The sequence below is a fragment of the Salvelinus sp. IW2-2015 genome, linkage group LG5, assembly GCF_002910315.2.
Source record: "Salvelinus sp. IW2-2015 linkage group LG5, ASM291031v2, whole genome shotgun sequence".
NCBI classification, from domain to species: Eukaryota; Metazoa; Chordata; class Actinopteri; order Salmoniformes; family Salmonidae; genus Salvelinus; species Salvelinus sp. IW2-2015.
The window spans coordinates 34,417,248-34,431,594 of record NC_036844.1 but is presented as its reverse complement, the minus strand read 5'-3'; the positions used below and the strand labels follow the sequence as shown (position 1 = coordinate 34,431,594).

Sequence of the window (14,347 nt, the reverse complement as noted above, 5' to 3'; positions counted from 1 at the left end):
CGAGTTTAGCAGCCTTTGCTTTGTCCTACAAGGGTGTCAAACTATCCTCCAGTCTGATTTGCTCTGTAGAGACATGCCAGAAAGTGTATTTACGAGCGTATCACATGTCATGACAGGTTATGTATAGAATGAACTAAAGATTACATTATAGAATCAGGCAGTACTTAAAATCAGAAAAAAAACAAATGTTAAATTAGATGCTTTCTCTGGATAGCGTTCATTTTGTTCATCAGGCTAGACAAGGAGAACTAGAAGGGCTTGGAGAGGGATACGTTTGTTTTCTCTCTGTACAATAAAGCAGAGTTCACTGCCAGTTCAACAGATATTTCAACAGGGACACAAATGGAATGTCTAGAAGAGACCCACATAAGGCTTAGCAGCATTCAGCACTCTAAAGTTACAGATGATGACGACCTATGAAGGAATGTCATCATGTCTCCTGACAGTCAGAAAAAGCATGCAGGTTCTGTAGAGGTGTATCTGAAGTTCCTTTTACCTTGGGGGTAAGAGTCCGCTGTTTGATTGACATGGGGTCTCTTAATGGCAGAGGAGCGATAAACGATGTGATGTCGTCCGTCTCCGCCTTCCTCCTCCCCTGCCCCACCCCCTCGGTGCTCCAGGGGTTCGATGAAGAACTCCTCCCGCCCCATGCGGATCATTCCTGCCTGAGAAAGATGAGATGAGAAGGGGGTTGAACTCTACAATCACAAGCATCTATCTAATTGGAAGAAAAACAACTTTAAATAACACTTTGAGAATAACTTAATTGAGAAGGGAAATGCACAATACTCAATATATCCACCACTTTAAAGCTCAGCCCGAAGAGAGGACAACATTGACAAAAATACAAATGACATGAGACTGCAAAGAGACATGAGTTGATCAATATGGGGCAAATTTATATCAACCATCTGATCAACAATTTAGACCAGCCAAAACAGCGGTACTAATACTTCCATAAATGCAGACAGACAAAATGTGGCGTGACAGCCCAAACCAGGTGGTCCCCTATCCTGTGTCTGTTGTGGAAAATGGGGAACGGGGAAGAGGAGGGATGTGAATGTAAACTTTAAAACACACTGTGACTGGAACAGACACGCCTGTTCAGGGTCAGCTCAATACTGCTTCTCTCTCTGACCCCGACCATAGAGCTGGAGAGGGGCTGCTGAGACTGCCATTTAGCACAGCCTCCTGAGAAATATTACACAAGGAGCTGTCACATCCTCCCGAGGTTTCATTACCAAGGAAAGATCTGGACTCTGCATAAATCGACACCAGCAGTTACACCTCGGTTGGCCAGCTCTCTGAGCCACTGTGAAGTCAAACTTAACCTACCTTACCACACGCAGCAAGGCTAAGTACACTTCTTCCACTCAGAAAATCAGTTGCTCAGTCACCTCATCTCAGGAACTCTAGAACTCTAACAGCTTATTAAAGTCATGCTAGTGAATAAAGGAAAGATTCTACTCTGGGCTGCAGGAATGAAGCACATACCTCAGTCTTGAAAGCAAGAATTTCCATTCTACCTTGTGACAGGGAAGGCTATATTTTACTGCAGCAACGTTGAAAAACAAATAAACTAAGTCTTGTCATTTTATATTAAACAATGTTGCAAGGCTGGGGGTTTTACATACTAATTCTTTCCATTTGTCTACACTGTGATAGACATCCAAACCCGTAATCTGAAATAAAACTCTGTCTTCAACAAMAAATAACTTTCCCAGATGTCAAATTCTCTCTTGCCAATTGAAAATCGTAAACTAACATTTGAGGGATCAACTTCACTTAACAATCACAAATAAATCACTAGCTCTCACTACCAGCTTTACTGTCAGAAAAAGTCTACAGTGTCCACACAGTTGGATCAGTGGTCCACTATTCAGGTATTATACCCACACCACTCTGTAGATCTTTAGCTGTAAAACAGCATAAAAATTGTAAACGTTGACAGGAGAATTTAAGGAAAAGTTAGCATAAACCATGCTGAATTGCAGAATCCTTTTGAAGATGTGATCCAGCTCCACTGTAACAATGAGACTTTTCCATAAGCCTGAGAGGCTCCAGAGCCTGCCTGGACTGCCAAGAGTGAAATAGGAGAGCAGAGCCTGAGAGAGAGGGCCTGAGCAGCTCCGTCCCGGTTTCCAGCTCAGAGTCAGGCCTGCCTGAGGCGGAGGGAGGGTTCTGATGGAGAGAGCAGCGCTGTGCTGCCTTTGGCTCGTTGGATCTGGCCAAGGGGGTCAGCCTGCTGCCTCGTTAAGAGACTGGTCGCCCGGGAGACCTGCTGTTCATACCCTAACTTTTCAGTGTTCAGTGTGTGTGTGGCGTATGTGTGTGTGGCGTATGTGTGTGAGGGGGCAGGAAAATACATTAATCCAGAGGTAGTTATGTCTGTAGGGAGGAGGAGGAGCACAAAGCCTGCATGACATATTCCAACTTTGCCTTGGTGCCAGCTTTCTGTCTGTCTGTCTGTCTGTCTGTCTGTCTGTCTGTCTGTCTGTCTGTCTGTCTGTCTGTCTGTCTGTCTGTCTGTCTGTCTGTCTGTCTGTCTGTCTGTCTGTCTTGTCTGTTCTGTCTGACTACTGACTGACTGAAATGAAGCAGGGGTGGAATCACTGAAGCACTACCTTAGCTCTCACAAGGACAGCTCTGTGTGAAATGACAGATAATGTATACTGCAGCTAAGTACACCTCTTTGAGGTAATGACAGCTTTGAAAGGGTTGACAATAGTAATCTTTTCAAGTTTATATGAATGAAAGAGCCATTGTAAAACCTAACCCTGGGTAACTAAAAGTTATAATAAACTCTCAATTTTCACTACTGGATTTATGTTTCAGTGGAAGGGCCATGGAAAAGAGAAAATACAGTGTTTAAACTGGAAATAAAGTGGATAAGTTGTTTCCTAATGACAGCGTCTTCACACTCTATGTGTTGGAAAGGAAAGTTTAAGAAGACTATATGGGGCCGTATCCATAAAACTTGATTAAGAGACATCTTTCCATTGCACAAAAGCATGACCTTATGTTCCTTGGCAATAGTTTCCATTGTAAAAAGGCCAAAAGCGTTGAAAAACGTGTTGACTCAGTATTCAGTGTTAGTTTCTCATTGAACAGCTCATTGGTTTACATGACCCTCACTCACACTGCTCCAAAGAAGGGATTTCTAAACTTCCTCAAGCTTCCTCTCAACCTCTAATTGAATCAGCACTCCACTCATGATACTGTGTTAATTGTCAGCCTTTTCAACATAATCTAACACATTATCAATCGATTACATTCAATCAAATCAAATCAAAAATTGATGTTTTGTTAAACTTTGGAAGTGAATTGTGCCAGTTGTTATTGTGGCAAGTGAAATAGACACTCAGATTGTGCCACCAAATCTCTGGGATTCAAGGATTAATGAGTCCTGGAGCAAACTTCATTTTGATCCTGAGTTGGATACAGTATAAAGTCCTGAATTAACATAAACAAGTCAAAATCGTCAGTTTCAAATAAATAAAATATCATCAACCATGTTCATTTTCAAGCCTGGCAAGAATCAAAGGTGCTATGATGTACAGGCCAAAGCTACTTATGATTTGAGTTGGATTGTTGGTTCATTCCAGTTATCTCCTTCATTTCTCTGTTAACCACTGGCAACAGGAATGTAGGACATCAGAGAGTAGGGCTTTCAGAGTAGAAACTGAAAGCCCTTTTGGGCTGCCTCCCTTCACTGTTCATTACAAGCTGTCATTCAAACTCACAGCAGCAGAACTCTACTAACAGGTGTCAGGAATCAACACAACCACATCAATATTAATATCAACACACGACGATAAAAGCCCAATAAAACAAGAACTATATAAAGTGAAATATGCTCTAGTCTGGTCGAACGCACACAATCCCTCTCTCTCAAACGCACACGCACACACACACACACACACACACACACACACACACACACACACACTAAAATGTCCTGGATCATCAGGTCAGATCTCACATGTATTGACTGCCTTATGAATTCTCTTGGTTAACATCCACGGCACACTGCTGTTTTCATTTTGGAGAATGCAACTCCTGCAGGGATTGGACGAGCCAGGTGGCTGACATCACATCTCCTACTGTAACTACAGACAGGTCCAGACGGGAACCATCACGACCAATTMTCCTACTGTAACTACAGACAGGTCCAGACGGAAACCATCAAGACCAAATCTCCTCCTCTTCATTCCCACTCATCACTTTCACATTGCATTTTGGATAGAGTCACAAACAAGCCTTTGTCCATGTGCGCTCTGAGACTCTTTTCCTTTGAAACGTTTTCCTTTGCAACATCTTTCTATAAAGGTCACACTCCTCCTACACACCATCAAATACATCAACAACTCCAAATGCTATGGTGTCAGTCATGGAATTCATCCAAACGCTATATATATAGATATTAAATCTGTGTAATTGGACTGAGTCTCGTGGCACCGAAAGAAAGCTGACACAGAACCAAACAAAAAACAAACATGACAAGATATTTATTGGCTTCCATGTTTGTGATGAGTGTTCTCTAAGGAGGTCAGCTGTATTCAGGTGTATAGACCTGTTCTCTATCGCAGAGGCCTTGTGTCTTCCAGGTCAAAGATCCTCTTTTCACTCCAGCTGGGCCTGTTCTCTCAACTATAAATCCTGACAAGCGCGTCAATATGTCCCTTTGAAACAGTAATGTAACACGCAGCCTACTGGACTGGGCCTACAGCCTGCCTGGACCTGGGTCTACAGCCTGCTGATCTGGGCCTACAGCCTGCTGGACTGGGCCTACAGCCAGATGGACTGGGCCTACAGCCTACTGGACTGGGCCTACAGCCTGCTGGACTGGGACTACAGCCAGATGGACTGGCCCTACAGCCTGCTGGACTGGGCCTACAGCCAGATGGACTGGGCCTACAGCCAGATGTACTGGGCCCAAAGCCTGCTGGACTGGGCCTACAACCAGATGGACTGGGTCTACAGCCAGMTGGACTGGGTCTACAGCCTGCTGGACTGGGCCTACAGCCAGATGGACTGGGTCTACAGCCAGATGGATGAGCGATGGAGAGAGGGAAGAAAATAACACCAGAAAAATGCTATCTTGTATCCTACAATTAGGACTGAGGTTTCCATCCACACTTAAACAGAAATGAATCTAAACTCCTGGTGAGAGGAAAGGAAGTGTGCCAGTGCAGTCACAGTGGGCTCCCCACTCTGTCCTTCCAATGGAATAATCAAAGGCCACAGCTACTCCATAGAGAGCCAGGGGATTCTGGAATGGCCCTACCTGATAAGTGTTCCTCTTTCACCCCGCTCAACACCACAAAGAGAGTGACTCCTATTRGCCCAAACCAGGGAGAGGAGCGACAGATGGCTGAAACAGTTAGCCCTGGTCCAATTTGGTGCATTTGGCTCAACATTGATTTGAGAAGGCTCGGAGGTCGTGTAAGTACGGACACAGCTCCAAACACCCCAGCCACATCCGTGCCAGAGGAGCAACATGAACAAAATTCATACGACTTGATTATAGCACAAAAGTTAACCCAACTAAATAAGTGACATCTACCGCTTGTGTTGAGAAAAGACCCCTGGGACGACAGAAACTTTAGAAAGGCTGCATCTTTGTCACTATGTTAAACACAGCTGACATAGGCTATATCGTGCAAAGGCTGAAGGATTTCCAACCAACACAGAAACCATCACAAYGCAGAATTGCTTAATTTCCTGAACTTTTGGGAAGCGTGTGGTCTGTATGGGATTATGGTGTCTTTGGTGGCTTGATTGAAAGTTGGATAAGACTACCAGCTGTTCTTACTGTTTGTAGTGCAGAAGGCTTCCTTAAACTATGGATCTGGACCCAAAGTGGGCCCTGTGCATGCGAGAGATGGGTCGTGAGTTATGACAATACATCTATAATCACACACTATTTATTCTTAATTTGTGACATTGGAGGACGATTTGGGTCATGGTGGAACGGTCAATTTCTCATTCGGGTCTCGAGCTGTAAAAGTTTAAGAACCCTTGTAGTATAGGATTGACTGCTCTGATATTATAACACAGAGAAAGTGATATGTAAGTTATATTTAATTACAATTCAGCAACGCAATGCATCTCTGGAGCAAGGTCATACGGGACAGATCACACAGAGAAGGGATGAGGGAAAAAATAGATAGATATCACACACACACAGAGAGAGACTTTAAACTGACAGGCTGACCCCTCAGGACAAATTGCATAAGATGATGGTTTCCATGACAACTGTCTGTAGCATAGGCCACAGCAGATTTGCTCAGGCCACCCAATCTAATTTAGCCTGGGTACCAGTCTCTTTAGCTAATCCACTCCCTGTACTCCATGTCATGTGCCAAGGAGACTGGCCTTTCTGCCATCTTCAAATATTAATATTAATGAGATCGAGGAAAACAGAGGATTTGATCCTGATTCGATCACCCTCACAGCTATCTTCCAATCACAACAAAAATGTTATGCACATTTTGGAACTCTTTTTTTCTCCACCTTTTTTTCTCCACAGAACACGTTGGTATTCGGTTGCTAAGCAACAGTTTTTTGTTTGTTCAGATGCTCATATCTAAATTCTCAAACTAAATACATACAGCAATTTCAACCACAAAATGTCTTAGTTTTGATTTTAAGCATCAAAATACAACTTACTTTGTTATAAATTCTAATTTCGAAGCTCCACATGATGTCATGGAAAATAATAATGTTTTTTCCAACAACCAATGAGCAACTCCGCTGTAAATTCAGCGCATATTGAACATTGACATTGCCGACAGACCAGTATTTTTTGGCAATGACAAGGAGTGGCGAGTGAAATGTTAGCTAAAGAGACTGGTACTCACACTAAATCTAACCTAAGAGGCCATACCAACACATCACTTTTTTTCTGAGAATCATTTGGTGGATGTAACTTCCTCCTACAGATACTGTGGCAATGGCAACAGCTTGTGCCTCTGCTGGTGGGGCATCCCTTACTCACGTGTCCCTTAGCAGGGGTCCAGGACCAGCATCATGCCCCTGCACTTCTCAGTGCAGCAGCCTACTCTGGACCCGTATTCATAAAGAATCTTGGAGTAGGAGTGCAGATCTAGGATCAGTTTTATCTTTTAGATTATAATGAATACACAGAGGAACCTGATCTAGGATCAGTTTTATATTTTAGATCATAATGAATACACGGAGGGACCTGATCTTAGATCAGCACTCTTTCCTTCTCTGAGACACTTTATGTACACAAGCTCCACTCTGCTGCTGGTCTGCTGCAGTCTGCTAATGGTGATACTCATGCCTGGCCTGCAGTACCAATGACCTGGGGCCGACCAGCAATGACCTGCATACTGAATACTGCCACACTGCCTAGTGGAGGCCAACCAGCAATGACCCGCATACTGAATACTGCCACCCTACCTGGTGGAAGCCAATCAGCAATGACCTGCATACTGAATACTGCCATCCTGCCTGGTGGAGGCCAATCCGCAATGCCAAGCAGGGAGAAGTTTGTTTCATTATGAGATTACAGCTTTAGTTTGGTTTACAATCCTCTATTTTGATGCAGACCATATGAAAAACATCTGCCTACATGGAAACTGTCCTCAGTCCTTCTGTTCAGTGATACACATCCACAACAATCTACCAGGGCAGGGGTTCTACTTTTCAATCCCGCCCTGCCTCTTGGATGACCTCAGTCTAGCCATCTTTATTACTATGGCATTTCCCCCTCTGTCTATCAACTGAAGCTAGTAATTGAAGTCACTCACGGACAGACACTCGCCAATGAGACTGTCCATGTTTGAAGACCAGTCTTTCCCTTGATGGTTGTTTTCTGACACTGTAATCTGGAGCTGTTTATTGGACAGTTCTGATCATAGCACTGCAGTGTGATTTGTCCAGGGGACATGGGAAACAACACGGTGTAAAGAGAGAAAATCACAGTGGTGTCTTTTTTTAAACAAATTGTTTATCGCTAATTCTAAACGCAGACTTGTCTGAAACCTACCTTGAGAGAGTATTAGTGTGTGTGTCTCTAAGGAGTATATTTAATTAAACAGAGGGGATTTCAGCTAAACTATTTCATGTGATCATTAAGGAGATGTGGTTTATTTCCTGCAGGGTGGGAGGGAGAGGGGATTAAGCAGCTGTTTGAGATATGAAGTGTTAGCCTCCAGGCACTAACACCTCCCCTGGGCCTCCCACCTTCAACAGTACAGAGACCTGCATACTGAATACTGCCACACTGCCTGCTGGAGGCCAATCAGCAATGACCTGCATACTGAATACTGCCACCCTACCTGGTGAGGCCAATCAGCAATGACCTGCATACTGAATACTGCCACCCTACCTGGTGGAGGCCAATCAGCAATGACCTGCATATTGAATACTGCCACCCTGCCTGTGGAGGCCAATCAGCAATGACCTGCATACTGAATACTGCCACCCTGCCTGATGGAGGCCAATCAGCAATGACCTGCATACTGAATACTGCCACCCTGCCTGGTGGAGTCCAATCAGCAATGACCTGCATACTGAATACTGCCACCTTGCCTGGTGGAGGCCAATAAGCAATGACCTGCATACTGAATACTGCCACCCTGCCTGGTGGAGGCCAATCAGCAATGACCTGCATACTGATACTGCCACCCTGCCTGGATGGAGTCCAATCAGCAAATGACCTGCATACTGAATACTGCCACCCTGCCTGGTGGAGTCCAATCAGCAATGACCTGCATACTGAATACTGCCACCCTACCTGGTGGAGGCCAATCAGCAATGACCTGCATACTGAATACTGCCACCCTACCTGGTGGAGACCAACCAGCAATGACCTGCATACTGAATACTGCCACCCTGCCTGGTGGAGTCCAATCAGCAATGACCTGCATACTGAATACTGCCACCCTGCCTGGTGGAGACCAACCAGCAATGACCTGCATACTGAATACTGCCACCCTGCCTGGTGGAGCAATCAGCAATGACCTGCATACTGAATACTGCCACCCTGCCTGTGGAGGACCAACCAGCAATGCCCTGCATACTGAATACTGCCACCCTGCCTGATGGAGGCCAATCAGCCATGACCTGCATACTGAATACTGCCACCCTGCCTGTGGAGGCCAATCAGCAATGACCTGCATACTGAATACTGCCACCCTGCCTGATGGAGGCCAATCAGCAATGACCTGCATACTGAATACTGCCACCCTACCTGGTGGAGTCCAACCAGCTAGGCCAAGCAGGGAGAAGTTTGTTTCATTATGAGATTACAGCTTAAGTTTTATTTACAATCCTCTATTTTGATGCAGACCATATGAAAAACATCTGCCGACATGGAAAATATCCTCAGTCCTTCTGTGCAGTGATACACAACCACAACAATCTACCAGGGCAGGGGTTCTACTTTTCAATCCCGCCCTGCCTCTTGGATGACCTCAGTCTAGCCATCTTTATTACTATGGCATTGCCCCCTCTGTCTATCAACTGAAGCTACCTAATACGTTCTACAGGCGTACTAGCAGGTTAATAACTATACGTGAGGGATACATTTATCAACGGTGCAGCACTTACCAGGCCATCACAGTTGCTGAGAGCGACGGATGTGTCCCTGACGTTGGTGACCTCTCCTACATAAAAGCAGTCGCTCTCCAGTAGAGGCTCGTAGCGGGTCTGGTTGCCCTCCTCATGCCACTCCACTTTAGCTCCGGGGGCCACCAGCCTGGAGTTGAGGCGCAGGTGCAGGTGAAGCTCCCGGCCAAACACAGTGACGTTGTAGAAAAGTGTCTCCCTGTGCCTGGCGGTGCCCTCTCCTTCCTCCAGGTCTCCATGGCTGGGGTCTGAGGCGGCTGCAGCCTCCCTCCTCCGGCGTCTGTAGACCTGCTGGTGCTGGCTGTCCAGCTGAGGTGCGGAGACAGCACCTGAGAGGAAGCGGCCTTCTGCGTCAGTGTTCACAGGCCTCACCACCCCATATTCCCTCAGGACATGCTGCAGAGACTCTGTGTGCAAAGGGAGAGACAGTCACACACTGATCAATACACACACAATCATGCATAGGAGCTCAGATGCACACAGTCACACACGCACACATGCACGCACACACACACTGAAGCAGGTACAGCTTTGGTATCTAAATAGCATGGGTAAATAAATAAATATGCTGTGTCTCACTTGATAAACATGACATCATAYAATGTGAATCTGTGAATAATATAGATCAGACATTTTACAGCCACAACTGACTTTGGTATATTCCCTACCATATCAAATAAACCACAGGCAACAAGAAACCTGGACAATAGGCCTATCAAACAGCGTTTTAAACTTCGGGGTGCCAATTGCCAAAGTGTTCACGCCCGTTCCCCGCGCGCAGATGAGCATGCGTTTTACACGGTAGGTAGGTAGGCAGACTATCATTCTTAAGTAATTTCAAATTCTATGTTTACAACAAGACTACGCAAGACTGTGTCCATCACTTTGTCGACTTCAGTTTAGGTTGGAAGCAGTGACCCACCCAGTAGGCGACGCAGGGAAGCACGCGTCAAGACAGTGTGATGCTCAAAGCTGTCAATTTGAAATAATCGAGGTGGTAATTAAATTAATTAAATTGAAGTGTCAAGTTTAATTTAATTCCAACCATTTATTTTACAAGTCAAAATGTATTATTATTCTCCAAATTATTATTTGGAGAGGTCGTTGTTGTTGTTAGGGTAACTAATAGCCTAACTGCTGTAAAAACTTCAATAAATTAGCAAATTCACGACTTATCAATAGTGCATGATGAATCTGCCATTGGAATGTTCTTTACATGCTGAATTTGAGCGCACGTAAACTGTTTGGATCCAAAATAAATGTGGAAAAAGTTGGTGTCATGCAAAAGAAAGGGAAACCTTACTGAGACACTGCATTGTTTTTAAACAAACTACAGTGCCTTACCAACTCCAGGATATTTCTGTTTCTGTAAAATATTATTCAACATTTCTGGGCTACGAAATAACCTCTGTGAAATTGACATGCATCAAGAGTCGAATCGTGATCAGATCATATTCTCAACGGTGGTGCCTAGGTTAAGCTTTACACAACTGTATAAAACGTAGCCTATAATATCACAAATCCCACATACCTATGCTATTGGATATATAAAGTCCATTCGCGTGAATTAGTTGCAGAAAAACAATAAAGAATGCAAATCCAGTCGTCACATCCATTGCAGGTCCGAAGAAAAAGACCGCACAGGATAGAGGCGGACTTTGAGTTTCTAGATAAACGATCTACCAGCCCCTAACCCTCCCGAACAGATCTTAAAGCTCTCTCTCTCTCTCGGTCTTTGATAGTGTTCACAGTGACAGCTGAAAAACATCCACTCTCTCAATTGCTATTACACGTCACATTCTCACTTACAGGGAACATTGATAACGATATAGCTCAAATATTTGCCCACTTTAAATCGATAACAAACTTTACAAATGGGCATAAGACATCGGTGTGGGAACCAGCACTTTCCATCACCCAATGACATTGCCTTTCCATGGTCTGTGGGGCATAACCTAATAATAATAATACTACTACTGCTACTAATACTACTACTGCTACTACTATTACTACTACTGCTACTACTACTGCTACTACTACTGCTACTACTATTACTACTACTGCTACTACTACTGCTACTACTACTATCATTACTACTGGTACTATTACTACTACTACTACTACTACTACTACTACTACTTCTAGGGAGTTTTTCCTAGCCACCGTGCTTCTACACCTGCATTGCTTGCTGTTTGGGGTTTTAGGCTGGGTTTCTGTACAGCACTTCGAGATATTAGCTGATGTACGAAGGGCTATATAAAATAAACTTGATTTGATTTGAAACTTGATACTACTTATACCACTGCTACTACTACTAATACTGCTACTACTACTACTATTACTACTTATACCACTGCTACTACTGCTACTAATACTAATACTGCTAGTGTAACGGATGTGAAATGGATAGCTAGTTAGCGGTGGTGCGCGCTAATACCGTTTCAATCGGTTACGTCACTCGCTTTGAGACCTTGAAGTAGTGGTTCCCCTGGCCGCGGCTTTTGTGGAGCGATGGGTAACGATGCTTCGTGGGTGACTGTTGTTGATGTGTGCAGAGGGTCCCTGGTTCGCGCCCGGGTCGGGGAGAGGGGACGGACTAAAGTTATACTGTTACACTACTACTGCTGCATCTACTACTAATAATAMTACTAATACTAATACTACTGCTAATACTGCTTCTACTACTGCTACTATTATTACTACAGCTACTACTACTTCTACTAGCACTGTTACTGCTACTACCACTACTACTATAACATCTACGACTACTACTACAGCTACAACTACTACTGCTACTGCTAGTACTACTACTGCAGCTACTACGATTACTACTACTACTGTTAGTACTGATACTACTGCTACTATTACTTCTATTACTACTACTGCTACTACTGTTACTACTAATACTACTGCTACTATTACTAATATTACTACTACTGTTATTACTACTATTACTTATATTACTACTGCTGATACTACTGCTGATACTACTGCTACTACTAATTCTACTACAGCTACTGCTACTGCTACTACAAGTAGTAGTACTGTTACTGCTACTACAAGTAGTACTGTTACTGCTACTACTACTACTACTTATACTACTGCTACTGCTTCTACTATTTTGTTTAACCTTTATTTAACTAGTTAGTTAAGAACTCATTCTTATTTACAATGACGGCCTTCCATCGACCAAACCTTAACCCGGACGGCGCTGGGCCAATTGTGCACCGCCCTATGGAACTCCCAATCACGGCCGGTTGTGATACAGCCTAGAATCGAACCAGGGTCTGTAGTGACTGAGATGCAGTTCCTTAGACCGCAGCGCCACTCGGGAGCCCAAGTGATATGATTAATACTACTGGTACTACCACTACTATTACTTTTACTGCTATTACTACTACTACTACTAGTACTACTACTGCTACTACCACCACCAATACTGCTACTACTACTATACTACTACTACTGCTACTACTGCTATTACTATTAATAATACTATTACTACTACTGCTACTACTACTGCTACTACTACTACCACCAATACTGCTACTACTACTACTGCTATTACTACTACTACTACTACTACTACTACTACTACTACTATTGCTACTTCTACTACTACTACTACTACTACTACTGCTGCTACTACTACTGCTACCACTACTGCTGATAATAATAATAATAATAATAATGAATATGAATGCAATTTAGACAGATAGTTTTATCCAATGTGACTTACAGTCATGCATGCCTACATTTTAAGTACGGATGGTCAGGGGCAAATGCAACCCACTATCATGGCGTTGCAAGCACCTTGCTCTACCATCGGAGCTACAGACTAGAGGACCACTTCCACTGCTATTGCTACTACTACTACTACCACTGCTACTACTGCTGTTACTACTACTACTACTACTAATAATAATACTGCTACTTCTGCTGCTACTACTACTGCTGCTACTGCTACTGCTACTACTACTGTTACTACTACTAATAATAATAATAATAATACTGCTACTTCTGCTGCTACTACTACTGCTGCTACTGCTACTGCTACTGCTGCTACTACTTCTGCTACTACTACTGCTTCTGCTGCTACTACTTCTGCTACTACTACTGCTTCTGCTGCTACTACTACTGCTACTACTACTGCTTCTGCTGCTACTACTACTGCTACTACTGCTGCTACTGCTACTGCTGCTACTACTTCTGCTACTGCTACTAMTACTAGTACTACTACTGTTGCTACTACTACTACTGTTACTACTACTAATAATAATAATACTGCTACTTCTGCTGCTACTACTACCTCTACTGCTACTACTACTACTGCTGCTATTGCTACTACTACTACTAATAATAATAATAGTAATAATAAATGCCATTTAGACAGACACTTTCATCCAATGTGACTTACAGTCATGCATGCTTACATTTTAGGGGGAAATGTAAATCACTATCCTGGCGTTGCAAGATCCATGCTCTACCAACTGAGCTACAGACTAGAGGACTGCTTAACAGTGTCCCTAGGGAGGTCACTATTCTAGAGGAGTGACATGGGCTCAGGAGGCTGGCCCTAGACTGGGGGACTCCAAGCCCATGGAGCAGGGAGATGGCTGGTCCTAGACTGGGGGGCTCCAAGCCCATGGAGCAGGGAGGAGGCTGGCCCTAGACTGGGGGCCTACAAGCCCATGGATCAGGGAGGAGGCTGGCCCTAGACTGGGGGGTTCCAAGCCCATGGAGCARG

The 14,347-nt window shown here is 44.0% G+C and overlaps 1 protein-coding gene across 1 annotated transcript in view; it reads right to left on the bottom strand.

Moving 5' to 3' along the window:
* Window positions 1-11,246, bottom strand: part of LOC111964411 (A disintegrin and metalloproteinase with thrombospondin motifs 2-like) — a 77,529-nt gene extending 66,283 nt beyond the window's left edge. The window contains 3 exon segments of the mRNA XM_070443752.1: window positions 497-665; window positions 9,583-10,007; window positions 11,132-11,246. Of these exon segments, the coding sequence (XP_070299853.1) occupies window positions 497-665; window positions 9,583-10,007; window positions 11,132-11,216 (679 nt within the window). The 5' untranslated portion in view covers window positions 11,217-11,246.
* Window positions 11,247-14,347: the final 3,101 nt, after the last annotated feature.